The 17703-nt window shown below is 53.8% G+C and overlaps 5 protein-coding genes across 5 annotated transcripts; 2 read left to right on the top strand and 3 right to left on the bottom strand.

Annotated features, from left to right (window-relative positions):
• Window positions 1-2046: 2046 nt before the first annotated feature.
• On the bottom strand, window positions 2047-7587 carry CABS01_05560 (WD repeat domain-containing protein; the record flags this gene model as incomplete). The annotated part of the gene is made up of 1 exon (XM_060538928.1): window positions 2047-7587. The coding sequence occupies one exon, from the start codon at window positions 7585-7587 to the stop codon at window positions 2047-2049; it is 5541 nt and encodes a 1846-aa protein (XP_060405190.1).
• An 89-nt stretch (window positions 7588-7676) lies between these two features.
• CABS01_05561 (uncharacterized protein) lies at window positions 7677-7898 on the top strand (the record flags this gene model as incomplete). The annotated part of the gene is made up of 1 exon (XM_060538929.1): window positions 7677-7898. The coding sequence occupies one exon, from the start codon at window positions 7677-7679 to the stop codon at window positions 7896-7898; it is 222 nt and encodes a 73-aa protein (XP_060405191.1).
• A 674-nt stretch (window positions 7899-8572) lies between these two features.
• CABS01_05562 (protamine P1) lies at window positions 8573-11506 on the top strand (the record flags this gene model as incomplete). The annotated part of the gene is made up of 1 exon (XM_060538930.1): window positions 8573-11506. One exon carries the CDS (start codon window positions 8573-8575, stop codon window positions 11504-11506), a length of 2934 nt encoding a protein of 977 aa, XP_060405192.1.
• Window positions 11507-11676: 170 nt separating this feature from the next.
• On the bottom strand, window positions 11677-12998 carry CABS01_05563 (uncharacterized protein; the record flags this gene model as incomplete). Its single annotated transcript, XM_060538931.1, has 4 exons — window positions 11677-11701; window positions 11970-12080; window positions 12158-12639; window positions 12705-12998. 4 exons carry the CDS (start codon window positions 12996-12998, stop codon window positions 11677-11679), a joined length of 912 nt encoding a protein of 303 aa, XP_060405193.1.
• Window positions 12999-17421: 4423 nt separating this feature from the next.
• CABS01_05564 (uncharacterized protein) lies at window positions 17422-17601 on the bottom strand (the record flags this gene model as incomplete). The annotated part of the gene is made up of 1 exon (XM_060538932.1): window positions 17422-17601. The coding sequence occupies one exon, from the start codon at window positions 17599-17601 to the stop codon at window positions 17422-17424; it is 180 nt and encodes a 59-aa protein (XP_060405194.1).
• Window positions 17602-17703: the final 102 nt, after the last annotated feature.

Raw genomic sequence — 17703 nt, forward strand, 5'->3', positions numbered from 1 at the left:
TCGTTTGTTGACCTCTTTTCCCCCCCATCCCCATACCTTGCCACATGAATGTCAACATTGACACGTCTGAAGAAAAACAAGCACGAGAAAAGGGCCACATCGCACAAAACTTAATACCTACTTACCTGGTATGCCTGCATACACAGTAGACAAGAAAAAGACAGCGCCGGGTTCCCACGAGATGCAACACGCAAGGGACACCCAGAAACACACCAAGCCCAGGCCACTCGTCGCAAAGATACGGGACAGATGGACAGCAAAGCACCGTAACACCATCCCGTCAACTATGACAACTAATACTCTTACGTGCTCACGCCCGGCCGGCTCTCCCTCCAGTGTCCGCTCGCCCTCCCCGTTCTCGTGCCCTCTTCCTCGTTCCAAACCAAGACTTCTTTTTTAGTCTTGCCAAGTTAGCCCTGCCATACCCATGCCGTCCCCTGTCTCCAAGGGAGTCCCTGACCTTCCTCCTCCAATTCTCCCGTCCCAAGCTCCACCGTGGATCCTTGGAAACCTGAGAGAAGACTGGATTTGGAACAGCGGAGGATAGAGGAATCTTCCCGGGCGCTCGCTCTCTTCTCCTAATAATACAGCCTCACTATCGAGCCCTACACACCAAAACATACACAAAAAAGCTCATCCCGTCCTGGCCTCCCAATCACGTACTTACTTCCCTGTCTTGGCGGCCTCCCATACCAATCTCTACACAGGCAATCCCTTCCCCCGAGCGCGCCTATCTCAACGCCGGATACCTTCCACGCGCGCATCTCGCGTGCGCCAGTCATCCCAACTTTCCGCTCCGTCCTTGCGTACACAGAAAAGGGTTCTGGAAAGGTCCAAGGGGGGGGGGGGGACTCGGGAAGGGGTGACTAGCGATTTAGGGGTCCAAAAAAAGGGTGATCTCCTTTGCGTGTGTGGACTGTGGGTACCTTCCTGCTCCCTACCTTTCCGCCTTGCATCTCTGGTCGGGGCACATCATCCGGGTTTTGTGCATCTCACACTGGCCAACGACGCCGTCGCCCCGGCACTATGTACCGTTCATTGGGCTCCGAAAAAAAAAAAAGCCAGGTATCAAATCTCATTATTTGGCACCACTCACACACAAAACCCGCAGACTATCCGTATGCGTGACAGTGCCTCTCCCTAAGATTACCTCAGGGGGTTGCTTATTTTAACCACCCACGCGATAACCAAATTTCCCCTGCTGCCCAACTCTGGATCGTTGGTCGTTCCCCCTCCAAACCGGGAAACTGGTTAACAGGTGTGTGAGTGGGCAACATACACCGCGTCCACGGAAAGAATTAATTGATTCTTCCTTTGCTTGATTCGTCCAACGACAATCTCCCCTTGAAACCCAAGAGACTCTACATGTACTTTCCCGGGGACCATGACCCGACTCAGGAACGCTTCCACACACCGGCGCAGCGCGCACTGCGCTGACACCAAATTCGTCATTCATGTGGCGCCATGACCGTCCTGCAACTGGAGATACCCGGTCAGATACGAGGGCACCACTTCACATGTTCATTCCCGTACGCCGGAGACGTGCCACTGAATCTCAATCCTGTCAGACCCCGGAGGCGCCGGCTCGGCAGTCATGACGACGACGGAGTGGGGAGACCCGGCTACACGGAGCTTCACTTTGCCCATCAAGGTATCAAGCACTCTCACATGGCAGACACCGCGCAACACCACAGGACACCATCATGACCATCTTGAACCAGCATCAAATCAAAGTACTGCATATGCAGAGCCTGTATTCTCTCTTTCATGTTCCTGAAGCAATGCTTTCTACCGTGCTGTACTCGTACAATACTCCTCTCGTTTCAGTCATTAATAATAGTGGTAGTCCCCCCCCTGGCTCCCCTTTTTTTCAAACAATTACCCAGACGCCTTTCTTTGTTTTCGAACCCGGAAAAAAATCTCCCATATGGATGGAAAAAAAGATAATAGAAGAAGAAAAACACAAATCCCCATGCTCTACTCAAAACGCCTAATTCTTTTGGGCCCACTCGCTTCTGTTGTTGTACATCCTCCCTCCCTGCGGCCTCAAGCAAAGCTGTCCTCTGCGTTCCACCGGCTGCTGTCGTCAGCCTTGACGGACACGGGTGCCCGCGCCGGTGTTTGCCTCTGAGCCGGCGCCGGCGCCTCTCTCGGAGCTTCAGCCACAGCTGCCGGAGCAACAATCGGAACTTGGGCGACATCGCTAGGAAGCAGACCTTCCTTCACCAACGCCTGGAATGAAGGGTCGCGGGCCAGCATGTGCTGGCGCTTGACAGGTAGCCCGTCCAGCAGCTTCAGCTTCTTGCAGCAGCCCACAAAAACAACCTGGTAGAGTCGTCGCCGGAGACGCGTCGTCTCGTCGAGACGCCGGGCAAACATGGCGTCCCTCTCCGGGTCAGCCTCAGGGAGCGTGAACGGGTCTGCGACGTGGCCCCGGTCTGCCGACACGGTTACGTGGACTGGCGGGTAGAAGCCCTGCGTGATTGGATTGTCCCGCAAATCCAATTGTGTCAGGTGCGGGAAGTCCGTCAAAAGCTCCGTGACTGTCGTCGAATCTGCCAGGCGGTTGCCGGCAACGAGAAGTTTCTTGAGCCGGGGAATGAATCGAATGGGTGACAGGTCTGCGACGGCGTTGAAGTTAAGGTTCAACGAGCGCAGGTTCGGCATCAGCTGGCCGAGCCCTTCCGGTAGGCAACGGAGCCCGCAGTTGGCCAGCTCAAGCAGCTGTAGGTTGAGGAAGTCTACTTTGGGCTCAAAAGTGCCAATGTAGTTGCCAGAAAGGAAGAGTTTGCGGACTTCGTACGCCGAAGAAAGGAAGGAAAGATCCAACTGCACATCACCGCGCTGCTCTCTTAGAGACAGACTATCCAGATGTCGGGCTTTGGTAAAACCAGTAATCTTACTGATGCGGTTCCTGTCGGCGTGGAGCAGGCGGACAGCTGGCAAGCGACTGATGTCAAGCTCCAAGATATCGTTGTCGCTGAGGTCAAGGTAGCGCAAACCGTCTAGACCCTGGGCATCTGCCGCAGTAAAGGCTTCGAGGCAATTCTTCGAGAGCTTGAGCGTCTGCAGAGAAGAGAGCTGTCCGAGTTCACGAAGCTCCGAAACTTTGTTGCCAGTCAGGTCAAGCTCGGTCAATCGGTGCAGCCTGGTGACATCGAAATCGGCCGTCTCGATCTGATTGTTTCGTGCCCGCAGCGAGAGAAGTCCATCATGCTGGTTCAAGCCATCCAAAGAGGTGAGCTTGTTGTTGTCGGCCCGCAGGCTCCGGAGATGAACGAGGTTCTTCAGCGCCGACAGACTGGACAAGTCGTTGTTGGAGATGTCGACGTATTGCAAGTTGGCGAGATGATCCCACGAGGTTAGCTCAGTCAACATGTTGTGCGTCATCTTGAGTTGTCGGATCGAAGTTGGCACTCCGTCGAGATGACCGATGCTGTTGTTAGACACGTCCAAGCTCACCAAACGACCACAGAACTCGTCCAGCATGTGGAGGCTCGACAATCGCTTCTCGCTCATGTCAAGTTCCGTGAAGTCCTCCCAGTAAGGCTCAAATGGCTCAATTTCCGTCAGGCGATCAACGAGCTCACGAACAGTCAAAGACAAGACCTTCTTAGAGCCGTCGCCAGTGACAAGACGCTGGTCCTCCACAACGTAGCTGACTTCAAAGCCGAATGACTTTTCGTGGTGGTTCAGTGTGAATTCTGACATGGGGCTCAGTGACAAGTTGCCAACGTTGTGACTGATAATGGCGCTTGCGTCCGGATAGAGACCGCCCATCCTCGTCTTGCCGGGAGTCTTGATGATGAAACTTAGACTCTTCTCTTGGTTCTTGGGAGAGACATAGCTCAAAGCACTGTTCTCGCCCAGGATACTGACTTGGCGCTCGTCAGCATTATCGCCAATGACACTATCCTCTTCCCTTTCGTCGATTCGGGAGACGGGCCGAGGGACAAATGACTGGCCGCGAAGCGAAAATTGTCGTGATGGACCACGAGCCGGAGCTGTACGCGGGCGTGGTTGCAGCAAAGTCCGCCGTGCAGTCTTCGTCAAGCTTTGGTATTTGCCTCGTTTGGACTCTTCAATCATCGAGTCCGCATCCACGAAACTGCCCTCGTCATCCTCGAGGCTATCGATGTCCTCAGCGGCAACATCCTGTATGATAGAGGCAATGGGCGAAGAAAATGATATCGTCATTCGTCTCCGGGACGGTGAGGAGTCCATGATGCGATCCTCGTCGAGCTGGATCTCGTGCTCAACGTCTCCGTCTCCTGCCTTGCTTTCAAGCTTGTGGATCTCAGTTCTTGCCTGTAGCGCAATATCCCGAGGCAGTGCCGCATCGGGCGACAGCGTCACAAAGCCTCTCCCGGATGAGCTCCGGGGCGTGTCCATGGAGCCCTTTGGTGATTGTGTCATGTTGGCTTCCCGCTCTTCAGCCTCCTTCTGTGCTGTCACCAATCTCAAATGTAGCATCTCTTTTGTTATGTCGACGGACAAGTCAGGAATGCTTGCAAAAGGGTCGTCTTCGCTGTCCTCAGACGGGATGACAACATGCGAACTTTTAGGTCGGATGCTCTCGCCCCTCCGTTTGATCCAAATGTTTTGTTGGCGATCAAGATACATGCTACCGACCTGATCCGGTATCAGATGCGACACGCTCTGCGGCGCAATCGTCTTCCTTGACTCAGAGCCTCGAGAGGAGCCAGTATGCATGGTCCTGTTGGTAGATGCCCCTGATGAGTGAGTACCGAAATCGTCATAGTCGGTAGAGCCATCTCGCTGTCTGTTCGGGTTCGCGGAGATACGAATGTTGGGGGGATCGCTGATGGTTTCGTCTCCTCCAAGATACTGGAGGTCATCAACATTGTTTCTAGAGCGACTACTCTCTTCGATCTGTCGCTCAACCTCCTGCGCAGCTCGGATGGCATCTTGAGCTTGATCCATAGATCTAAGCGAAGATGTGATGACGTCTCCCATGTCACTGAGCTCCTGGTACTTCTTGAGGTAATCCAGAATCTCTGGGTTTTCCTGGCGTTGCGGTGCTCTTTGCACTGGCTTCCCTTCGCGACTCGGAGGTCGAGATAATGGTTCCCTGGTCGACTCGTACGAGTCGTCAAAAGCAGGACTAGGTTCGCCGTATTCCGCATCGGATTCCTCCACACTAGTCAGGCCGCTAGGGGCCTTCACACCATTTCGGATCATGGCCATGATCTTGCCAGCCTCGTCCAAGAAGTCCTGAGTTCTGATAGATGGCTTACGGTCTGTGTCGAGTGTAGCACTGCGGTCATTGCCACTGGATGTGAACTGGGATCCACGGTGGGGGGTGCGTCGTACGGGCCGCTCTTCGTCTTCGTCTTCGGCATAGTCTTCGAGCAAGTTATCTTGGAAGGGAAACTCGCCAGCTTGCAGGGAAGACCTTGAGCTTGGGGTCGGAGTTCGTGGGCGTAGGATATGGCGCGTGGCCAGCACGCTGGGGTGTGCTCTTTGTTGCAAGCTTCCTGGGCGAGCGTCTTTGCGCTTCTTGCCCATCATGCTCTGCATCAAAGCATGGGTTTCCTGGACGGTGTCTAGAAGTGCATACCGCTCTTCCCTCCCATACGCAATGTCTGACTTGTGAAGTGTCCTCCTCCGCTTCGGCGTCGGGTCCTTCGATGGAGAGGTACGTGGTCGCTTCCCTTCAGATGCATCACGTCTCTGTGGGGTACCTAGCATAAACGCCTCGGCTCCCGCGAACTGGACATTACCTCTTTGAACGCTCCCTTCGCTGGCTGATGGTGTGTGCTTGGAAGATGAGGCAGTCGTAGTGCCGGACTTTGCTCGCTTCCTGGGAACAAACATCGAGGCCTCATCTGGCACCGGCGAGCCCGCGACATGCTCGAATCGAAGGACAGACCCTTCATCTTCCGATTCATGTTCAGATCCCTCGTCATCCTCGAAAAATTGGGACTCCTCCTCAAGCCGGATGGACAAGTCTTGATTGAATTGGTAACCTTCGAGATCGCCCGCACCAAACTGACTCACAGATCGGGAGCTCGTGGCCGTTTCTTGCTTTGGCACGGATAGGTAGTCGCCAGGAGCAGTATGCGGTCTTCGGTTTCTAGCAGCTGGGGCGAATTCACCGCTGACAGATTGCCGCGATGATCCAGATGTTTGATCCTCGAATTGACTGATGCGACGGAGCAGCGTCTGGTTCGTGAATGTATCGTACGGGCCGAACAACTTCAAAGGACTCGTGCTATTCGTTCCCGACGTGCCGGGTTTCTCCGGACTCGGGTTTGGCACACGCGGTGGTGGTGGGCTCTGAGACCCGAACCGAATCGAAGTGTAGCCGGGGGAGTACGTTCGTACACTTGGGAACTGCTTGGGTGTGCTAGCCTGCAGAGACTCTTCAGGAAGCATCTCAGACGTGTCAACGCCCATGCCAGGGCTGAGACCTCTGTATCTGAAGGACCCATCACCAGACCGGCCACCGCGCCGAGTGTTGAGGAAGCCTCCCTTTCTTGCATAGTCCTCGGTCGTCTCTGCTCTGTCGCTGTCCCCTTCTTCTACACTGCCGTCCACATCGAAATTGAGCTCACCCTGTGAGTCCAAAAGCATCTGATCAATGCGCAGTTTCTCGAGGCGATTCTGGAGCTGGTCGACGGGGAGTTCGGTGGGGGCGGAAGTTTGTTTTGCTTCATCCTGCTTCTGGCGCATCAGCGTGAGGACGATCGGACTGAAATCCTCGTTTCGGATGACACTCTGTCCGCTGGTCTTCCTAGAAGCGTCGTTCGGTGGTGCAAGTCCTGAAACAGAAGCCGCCAGACTTGACTCCTGTGCAAAGGTATTATCTTGCTGCGGACTGAGTTGGCTTTGATTGCTGTGATCGGGAGAGCCGTCGGTCATCTTGTAGGTAATGTGCGGCGCGCGTGGTCGAGGGCTCGGGCTCGGGCTTGGATCCATGTGGCTCCTGCCATCTGATTCGTCTTCGTCATCTCCGTGGTCCTCGTGCTGGCGGTGGAAAAAGGGCGGGCTAGAGGGCATTGTTGTGTTTTGTCGCACGCTCTGATCGGCGATGGAATTATCTTGGGGAGGAGAAGGCGGCTTGAACATGTTTTCGAGACCTGTGGCTGCAGAACAGAAGAGATCTCGTTGTTCGCCATATGCGACGTCGCCGTACACTAGCCTGCGCTTCCATTCCGGAGTGTCGCCGGCTCCTCGTAGTGGAGAAGACCTGATTGATTTATGATGTACAGTATTATGAATGACAGACCCATTTGTTGAGGCTGAGAATGCGCGACTTGTTTGACGTGATTGATCGTTGGGCTTGATCTCGCGGGAAAGCTTCGAGGGGCCCCTTTGGGACAGTGGAAGATTAATATCATTGGTGCTTCGTTCGCTGAGGACACCAGTACTCTTGTCGCTGTTTCCAGCACTCGAAGGTCGTATCCTACTGACGGGGAGAGGTATGCGACTACCGGATCCTTTCCCGCTTGGTGTATTGTTGTTATCTGTCGGCTTCAGAGGCGGCAACTGAGCTGGAGAAGTCTCGGATCCAGCTTGCGAGGGCCAATCCTCGGAGAGGGAGTCGAGCCAAGCATGAGCCATCGTGAGTTGGCGTATGCGATCGGGGTTGAGGGACTTCCGAGACTATAAGCAGTCCATCGAGGGGGGTGGCAGATCGTCGTCGTGAGTTAATGTCGCGGTCTGTGGTTTGCGGGGTGCTAAGTTTGGTGGCTTGGATGCGATTGAAGTCTGTTTACGCGGGCAATTGCAATGCAGAAGTCGCGCGGGAGAAAATGCAAATGAATAAAATGCAGAACGGCAAGCCGAAGAAAATGGCGAAAAGACTACTGGCGAAATCGCCTCTGCTGCGTCCGCTACCTGCGGTGACGTTTGGTCGTGATATGGGAAAATAGAGGTGTTGGTATTGTTTCGTGGGGAACGCGGTCGAGCGATCGCGTTTGGGGCCGGCGTTATGTCAATCTCAAAAGCCCACCCTCAGTGTTGAATTTCCCCGAATAAACATAACTAATTCAATGTTATGCTTGATTGGCAGGCTTCAGGTTGCTGTGTCAACCGCCACAGACCAACCTTTGGATGGAACCAGGCCGGGCCATGGCCGTGACCCAAAATTCCCCGATCGTCCGATGGCGCTAATCCTTCTATCGAGTCGTGGGGGTTGCATCTTTTTATTGCATCTACCTCTTATCGAAGTTGGAGTGAGGCAGGGTCTGTGCTGATCACCTGCGCCACAGCAAGTGCTCCAGCCACGGCGAACGCGAGATCCAAATCAATTAAACACGATATCACGTGTAGACCCGCCCTAGACGCGGATGTTGGTGCTGGGTCGCGTCGTCTGGTGAACGTGCACGGTCACCGACCCGCCCAATATGGGACCTCTTTGTCTGTTCATGTTTGTGCAGTGCGCTGGACCTGGTGACTTTGGCCTTTCAACGACAGACGACCGCAATCCGGACCACCGCCCGGCGCCAATGCGACCGTAGCGCTTCCGACTTCTCCCCTCCTTCGTCCCCGTTCCGTTCCTAAGGCTCATGATTTTTTACGACAAAAGTATTTTCATACCAACACGATGGATATGAAGGATGGCTGGAGAGTCCGGCGACTGGACGACGAACCGATGTACTGCGAGGCTCCCCACGATGAATCGGATATCTTGTGCGCCAGTCTTGACCACGAAGACCTCGAGAGCCTGAAAGAGAGGAGACGTCGATATGAAGAGGCTGCGACTCGATTTTTGCAGGGACATACGCCAAGGCTGCTTTCTACAGTTCTAAGAGGCCCTTTCGAAGGACCAGGCGCAAAAGGTTGGGTGAATCCATGGCAATCAAGCCGGAAACCAACATCAGCTGCCATCCCGCCACCGCCTCCAGTTGCTGTCGTCAAAACAACCACGGAAGTCGAAGAAACCATTGTAGAAGAAGTGAATGTCGAGGATGCAGCGTCTTGCCATCTACCGAGCCCCCGAAGCCTGGATCAACCCAACTTGAGCCCGCACCCTTTCATGGAAACAGAGGAACTAGAACGAGTTGAAGCATGGCGAAATACTACGGAATCTGTGAGCGATACACAAGATTTTGCTTGGTCACTAGAAGCCTCTCTCTCGCAGCCTCAGTCACAGACACAACGTAAGCGACGGTCAACAGGTTCAGAGTGGCTGAAGCGGCAAGACACCAAACGACGAAAGGCAGAGGATACGAACAGTTACCGGGAGGACTCGGCTGCTATCCAGCGGGATAGCGCACGACTGAGCCAAAACGTTGTGCAGAAACAAGTGGACGCTGCCATGGAGGATGACACTGCAAGCTTGGAGAGCTCTCAAATAAACCCACAAACCCCGCGCAAGGCCTTGAACTCAAGTGCCAGTCGCTCGCACCAGCAACAACTCTCACAAATATCCAACAAATACGCCAGTGCTGCACAAGATGAGATACCAGCGCCGCTGAGCACTCCTATCCAGACTCCCCAGTCCAATAGGAAGGCAGTGGTTGAGACTGGAGACGATGTTCCTCCCAGCAGTGTTGTCACTGTGGTCAAGGAAGAGGAACGGGGTGAATTCGAGACGCAGCAGGACGAAAGCTTCTTATTCCGTGCAAGGCCGAGGAACCATGCCATCAATACCTTGACCTCAAGCCCCTTGAAGAGAACGTCATTTGGCCAAGTTTCTTCCGCTGCTTCCACTTCTTCGAGCGAGAGCGACTCCCAAGGCGATGTCCAAGATTTGGAGGGTGACACTTGCATGGCAGACGACACTAAAGCTACTTCCCCAGGATTCAGCGAGGAAGGTGGAGATCAACATTCTCCAGGGAAAGATACAGTGCAAAGAGGAGAGAGCGGCGAGTCTATGTCCAAGCCCCTGGGCAGTGAAATAGCCCTCGAGGCGATGGAAACCGACGTGTGCCCCACGAAAACGACGGATGGCGAAATCTCAGAAATGGTTGAGGACCTTGATCAGCATCTGCCAGTTGAGACGGCCGCAGCAGCAGAAATCGCGGATTTGACATCGAGCCAAGAACCGACGGTTATGGCCATTGCTGCATCACAAGATCAAGAAGAGATTTTGGCACCGAAAGAAGCAAGCCCAGTGCCACAACCGCCGACGCCAGAAATCCAGGCCACTTCACCAAAGGAACCAGCAAGCCAAACCTCCAGCTCGTTCGCGGGCATACTACCGAACCTCTTCCCTCAAAGTCCCTGGTCGAAGCTGAGCCAATTCATCATCCCGCGTACTCCTCGTCCGCCAAGCACCACTGGCCAGAGCCATGAACAACTGACTAGTGTCAACACGTTCACTGCTGAAGGCCCCAATGCTTCGCGGACACCGGCAATACCATTCACTGCGTCAGTTGTAGAAACTTCTGTGTCTGTTGATGGAACGCCTGATCGAATAGTTGAGCGACCCCCAGCATGCACTGCTGATAGATTGGTGGACGCAGCCAATCTTCTCAACAGTCCCGCCGTACCAGCTTCACAACAGAGCCCGTGGAACATGGACGTGCCAGTCATTTCTCAGTCTCAGCAGCAACAACAGCCGAGGAACAGTGATGCAACGAGTACCATTGACCCAAGCTGCCAGAGTCCTTGGACGGCTAGCCCGACCAAATTGCGCCAAGCTGCTCAAGAAGCTCTTATGTCAAAGCTCTTTAATGTTGCCGAACCAGCTTCGCCTTCTCCGCTTGCTCCCACCGCTACGATGACGCCTACAGGTCCGGCTGTCACTATTGAACAGCCCGACTACGCCGACACCTCAGAGCCAGTTTCGCCTGAGCCCATCTTTTCTATCAAGTCCTTCGCGAACTTTCTGTCCCCGTCGCCCGAAAAGCCACGTCGGCGGCTCAACAAGACTCGCCTCAGTGGCGGTCACTTGCCTAGTACGCAGAACCTCATCGCCGCTACAACCAACAATCCATGGGAAAGCGTACAAAAGTCTGTCAAGAGGGTCAGATGGGCTTTACTGCCCAACGAAGTCGAAGGCGAAGAATCTCTGGAGAGCCGCAATCCTCACACGCCTACGACTCAAAGAGCTGCTTCGCCGCCGCCAGAAATCGCAGTAGCTGATTTGCCAACCGGCGAGGACGATCAGTATAAAAAACACTTCCAAGCTGTGTCGCTTCGAAAAAGGCTCCATCACCATCTCTTGCCCTCGGCATCTCAGCAAGTGTTGCAAAGCCCGGGCACAATGGCCATGGCAGAGGCTTTTGTCTCTGCTGACTCCTTCCGAGCACCTTCAGCCCCAGTGGCTTTTGTACATGTCGACGATGCCCCACTGGCGCAAGACAATGCCGACACGCAAGAGTCAGCCGTCGATGATGTTGACGACGTGCTTCGTAATCTTAACGAGTTTATCGAAATGGTCGATGTCGAAGCTGATCTCGCGAGAGCCAAGGAAGAAGAGCAGAAGCAGGTTGAGAAACAGCAACAGCAGCGAACAAGCCAGCCTGCAAGCAATAGCTACACAGGGGGCTTTACTTTTGACGGGATGATGGACGCAGGAGTTTGGGATTGAGAGTCGTGATAAAGGAGATGACGTGGACGATGCATCATATATTACTGTGTTCGGATGCAAGCAAGGAGCAGCTGCGCAAGCGGCGTCATTATGCGAATTATTATACTAGCGAGGTGTTTGGGGTCATGACAAAATACCACATCATGGGTGGAACAACTGCTTTGCTTTACTTACTCTACGACGAACAGGTAGTTGCTACTCAGTCAGTTTACTATACTTAGCGGTTCAGTCTTCAGCAAAGACGAGACCTTTGTCAAATGTTATTCAATCAGTAACCTGATGTTCGTGCAACTTCTGCTGTGAACGATCACTTGGCCGTTTGCAAGATAGGTCATGTGGTCAAAGTCGGCTACATTTCACGATGCCTCTGGAGTGCTCGCAAGCTTTCATCGGAACACCTCTCAGGACCCAACGCAGAGGTTTCTGTCTTGAATTTGTAGACGTGAAGCACTTTGCCGCTTACTAGTCCTCTATCTTCGCCCTTGAATCCAAGCAACGGAGAGCCTGATCGCTTGCAAAAGAAAATCCACGCGTCTGCACTGAGTACTGTAGCCTCGATGCTAGCAAGTCAACACTGCCCAGCCAAATCAGCACCCAGTCACCCAAAAGCTACCGCCAAACACTTCCAAAGGAGGGAGAGGGCGAACTCACTACATAATGACCGGGAAGAAGCACTCCAGCGTATACGCAACCCGATCCGCGTAGCTCGTGACGGGATTACTCTGCGATATATTCAACGAGTGCGTAACGGTCCTCATGACCCCCGTCACCGCCAGCGTCGCGAGCCGGACCTCGGTGCTCCGCACCAGATACCGCACGAATCCGATCCGGAGACCCGCCTGCGCCGACGCCGCCCGCGCTTCCGCGAACGCGCCGAGGAGGAAGTAGGCGCTCACGCATTCCGTCATGGCGAGCGGGCAAAAGTAGCCAATGTGCAGGCCGTTGATGAGGCTCTGCAGGCTGCCGTCGGCGCGGAGGATGTGCTCGACGCGGAAGACGATGATGAGGACGCGGACGACGAGGACGGCGAAGAGGGCGAGCCAGAAGACCGTGGTGAAGATTTTGCGGCGGGTGCCGCGTAGGATGTTGCGGAGGATGATGTAGCTGTAGAAGGGGAGGCCGGCTTCTTGAATCTGTTGCTCACGTGTAAGTCATCTGCATTGAGCTCCCACGCACGTTCTCGGCATCCCTTGCTTACCATCCAGAAGAAATCCCCAAAGGCCGCGACGACTGCTTTCCTTTCGAGAGGGTAGTACGTCTCGTCGTAGTAGGCATAGTAGCACAGCCCGTTCGCGATAGCTCCCGCCGCCGAGGAGACGATGGGAACGACGGCGACCTTGGAGAAGGATGTGATACCGATGACGAGGAAGCCGAGAAGTACGTTGAGCGCCCCGACGGTACTCAACGGCGACCAGCTCAGCTCGAAATATGGCAAGTTGGACGGCGACTTCAAGGTGCTGTCAAACACGTTGAGTGTCCCCGAGGAACCCATACCCGGTTAGCGATGGGCTTTGGCTACCCAATGAGGCCGAAATTCGAGTGTCTCTAGGAGCCTCATGTGTAGTTGCTGCCAGTAGCTTTCAGGCACTTCCTGTGGTTCGTCCGTGTTTGACTTGACGTTGACGTCTGCTCCTAGGGAGGAGGGTTGGCATTTGGAGCGATCGGGCCATAAATGAGTCTTCAACCCTGTCGACGGCTGTAGAGATGCCTTTCTCAAGCTCGGCTATTGCAATCAACGGGCCGGCGGGCCGTTTGCTTCAGTCTACCACTGCCGTTTATCAGCTTCGAATCGGTCGCCATGTCACTGGGTGCGGAGAGTTCTTCTACCTCTGGCATCCAAACCTCTGAAAGCCACGGAACGGTGGGGGCGGGGTTGTCAAAGTCGAGCAGTTTGAGGAGGATATCGGTCTCGGAAGGACTATAACTAGCGGGGTTTGACATGGACTTTCGAGAGGCTTTATCTCGGAGCCTCACCGTCGGGACGAGAAGAGATGAACCTAAAATCCGTATGGACGGGTGCGGTTGACGCCGCGTGCCATCTGCGGCACATCGCGTCGGCACCCTTCACAGGGGATTCGACCCAAAATAAGTTTACCAACTTGACACTCGAAGATCTAGCCCCTTCTCTATGGCCCGTCTCGTATCTGTACACGGCGCGGCTAATGTTGGGAAGACTAAATGGTATGACCGGAGAGTTACTGCCCAAAGTTTCGACACATTTGCCGTTTGGGTGCCAGTCAGCTGAGGGCTCTAAACGCGTTCTCCTTCAGTCCGATACGGTTTACATCATTGGGACTATCGATCTCTGAGCAGACAACGGTTACCTTTTCCTCATTCCATAAAGATACCTCGGGAAGAATCCAGTGCTTGACGCAAGCATTGCCCATTGACAACATCAACTTTAGAGCTCTGATCATGATTGCGCGTTTATCCAAGGTTTCACCTTATCAACAACCGCAACTTCAAACCTTATTCTATTCAAGAATGGTTATATTAGCAACAGATGCGTTTTCTTTCCGGCTCTTTCTTTCGACTCTTCATAAACTCGATATAGACGTCAATGTCCACCAATTCTAATCAGTAGTTGAAAACTTATCGAGACGAAGTACCTTGCCCGCTCAAAGGTATCACTAGAGGCAGAAGCCACCGGGACATGCATGAGCTTCAGTATGAACTAAAAGGCCATAAAATCAAATCCATAGTCCACTGTTTACTAACAAAACCATCTCTTACTTAGGCCCATGTAGCAGATTTTCCGGTGATCCAAAGTTTGTGATTGAAGTTATCAATTCCCCACTGCAGACAATACAACAAGTACTCCTTCCAACGAACAGAGATCGAGAGTCAAGCTCAGACTCTGGATAACATGACGCATAGGCTGAGGTCAGGCTCCTTTCTCTCTCCCAGGTTTGCAGATGAAAGCCCGGTCTCAAGCATACTCAACTCCCTAATGACTTACAATCTGACAATTCCCAATCTAGGTGCAGTTTCGTCGAGCAATTCATGCTGCTATACTGATCCCGCCGTCGACAAAGCACATGCTACCGTCCCACTCCATGCTACATGCCAGGAGCTCACTGCTTCGAACACGACGCCCAACACCACCGACATTGTCTCAATCTCAAGTCAACCTCTCAAAATGGTTTCATTGACGTCAGTCTTCAAAGTCCAAGTTAAAAAACGAAGCTCTCACCCACTCGTCGTCGATTCCTGGCTTTCAAACCACTCGTTTGTGAATGGTTCATCCTCAACAACGATATGAAAACCTGAGCTACAGTTATGGTTTTCTGGTAAGCGATGTTTCAAAGGGGATACACCTCATGCAAAGTGTAATGCCTCCAGTCTTTGATTCTTTTTCTCCTAGTCGAGATTCCCAGGACCTAAATACACTCCGTCCCCGTCAAGGTAAGATGTTGAGAACCGCAAGCAAGCACATTGCCTGTGGTTCGTCAGAGTCTTGAGATGCAGGGAATTCAGCCAACGCACTATCCCTTTGGCCAGATATCGCAAGCTGCCGGGGCTTCATGATTACCACTGAGCAAGGACGCACTTCGGGTGAGATGCCGAGCTAACGCATCTCGTCAAACGTAATCATGCGTCAAGACAACCAAGTCTCAGTGGTTCTATCACCAGTCTATTTATCGTACCTGCCCAATAATTCTTATTCACCATAGCAGCAGAAGCCCCTACTTTAACCAAACTCGAAAAGAGCATACTCCCTACAACATCTTACAATTCTGGTCCCCCCTTGGATGATACTCGAAGCCGGCAAGACCGGCTCCCACTTTCGTTACCAGAAAACGATCCCAACCTTTGCGTTGATGGCTCAAGGTTCTGAAGGCGGCCTACGAGTATGTAGCTGAGATCGCTTTCCAATTATCAATAACCCATGAGATCGAAGTTGCCAGGCGTCTTGCTACCACTCGGTTTAGCCTGTCCCCGATATTCTCGAGATATTATGAGTCTTTGCTACGGCAATTGAGCAGAAGGCTATTAAGAACGGGATAAACGAGATAGGTAATGTAGCACCATGGAGTTTGACTTCTTCGAAACCCGAAACCAGAAACCCGAGGAATGACTTGGAACTCTGACAAAGTGCAGCATTTACTCCAGCCTCGACGGAGCCTTGCACATATTTCCCACCAGGTACATGCTATCCGCACATCAAACAAGTCATCACAGAACAAAGGACATCGGAGGCGGTACCTTCCCAGCAACAACACCCAAATAAACGAGCTCATTCCCATACCCAGTCATCTGGGCCCCCAACGCAATGAGCTTCGACCCACGGCCCACAACTTCTATAACAGACGATCACCACAGGAGGATTAATCTAAACGTGTCGCGCAGGTCGCAGTCCGACTGGATAGATCCCCGGTTTCCCATCAAAAGAGCCCCAGGCACCCACGTGGATGATATACACCGGAAAAGCTACTGCACATCAAGAGGCAGCTTGTCATTGAGACAACACATCTAATTACCTCCTTTCACAAGTATCCTCCTCTCGGTGTCTCCTTCCGGGTTCTCATCCCCAGAGTTCCGGAAGCCTTGACCGTACCCATCCATTAGCAGCAGCTACAGCCCCCCCCCCCCCCCCCCCCCCCCCCCCCCCCCCCCCCCCCCCCCCCCCCCCCCCCCCCCCCCCCCCCCCCCCCCCCCCCGCCCCCGCCGCCGCACCCGGCCCCCCCCCCTGCGCCGCCGCCTAGCCCCCCCCCCCCCCCACCACCGCACCCCCCCCCCCCCCCCCCCCCGGGCTCACCGACTCACCGTCTCCAAGGTTCAAGGATCTCAACTCTCGCGGTGAGCCAGTGCCCTGGGTACACCTACCTACCATAGCAGGAGGTAGGTTTCCGAACGATGAACCACATGGCGGATCCCCAATCTCTCTTTGGATAAGAACACAAGAAATGAGGAACCCGTGAAGGTCAATGCCATCCTCAGTGCAGCCGCGCCCGGACTCCTCTCAAAAAGAAAGATTCCATCGTCCCATGTCCGGCCGGACGTCTGGGGGCGTGCGTGTACTCCGTATGGCACCTTCGGTTACCGGGCCCCATGTGGCCCGTATCATTGGGACGTGAAGCTCCACGAGGTCGTCGTTGATCCTATGATCAAATTTGTCTTCACTTTCGAGTCTCCCATGTATGTTTGTCATCCACCTTTACCCGGTGTGCGGATAGTGTCAGAGCAGGACCATGCCCCTGAATTGGGGTTTCAGAGCGATCGACAGGAACATTTCAGGGCCACAGGACCGGTGGCGATGTGAAGCAGGCTGCGCCTCCCTAGCAATCCGGGGAAGGGAATATGGTTTCCGGCAGAGCCTCAGGGGAAAAGTGCAAAGCTGTGGTAAGATGAGGTGCCGTGACGCCGGGCATCTCTCACAGGCTATGCTTTTTTCACGTGGTCGGGTTGATAGGATTCAAGACTGAGGCGCCACCGAGGCTTGAGCTCACCCGGGCCAACCCCTTGTCAAGGCTATACGAACTGAGTTCTAGTCTCCAAGTGCCCAGTAGCAACAAGGCAAGTAGAATCTGACCTGTGTACGTCCGGGTGAAGAAAAGGACCCAACTTTGTCTTGAGGCAAGTCAAGCCGAATCGTTAGTATTACGCCCCAGAGCCCTCTGCGGCAAGTGCACAACCAAGACGCCAGAAGCACGCAATCTTGTACGATTGCGGGAAACACACATTAATTGCCACGAGATCAGACAATATCAATCCGTCTGAACAGAGTACCATCTTTGGCGCGGCTATCATGCAGCGTACTCTGTACCCGGCCGATCATACCAGAGTACCACGCAGGTCTTGCAAGCTTTTCCTATTTGCCATGTAAGTGCACACATGGCGTGGCCGGGCTTTGCTCATAGCCAAGGCAGGACATTTCAGTGCATAGATTTGAACAAATCTGAGCGGCTGTCTTTTCAAGACGAGAGCGAAAGCAAGTAAAGGCGTGGGCGATGTGTTAGGTAACTTGGGTTGATGTCTTGGTTGGGCCGTTGCGAGGCGGTCTGACGAGCACGTTGTTGGATGATTGGCGACGGAGGGTCCATTGGAGGTCTGGCAGATAAGTTGCGGGCTGGGCTTGGCGCAAGCTTGTTCATCCAGACTTCCGGGGACGGGGAATGGGACCCCCTCGAGCTGATAGAACCCCAAAAACATTGGCATCTGCAAAGGGCATTTTGAGACGTGTCAGAAAAGCAAGG

Source organism: Colletotrichum abscissum (genome assembly GCF_030869225.1).
Source record: "Colletotrichum abscissum strain IMI 504890 chromosome Unknown Scaffold_11.1, whole genome shotgun sequence".
Taxonomy (NCBI): domain Eukaryota; kingdom Fungi; phylum Ascomycota; class Sordariomycetes; order Glomerellales; family Glomerellaceae; genus Colletotrichum; species Colletotrichum abscissum.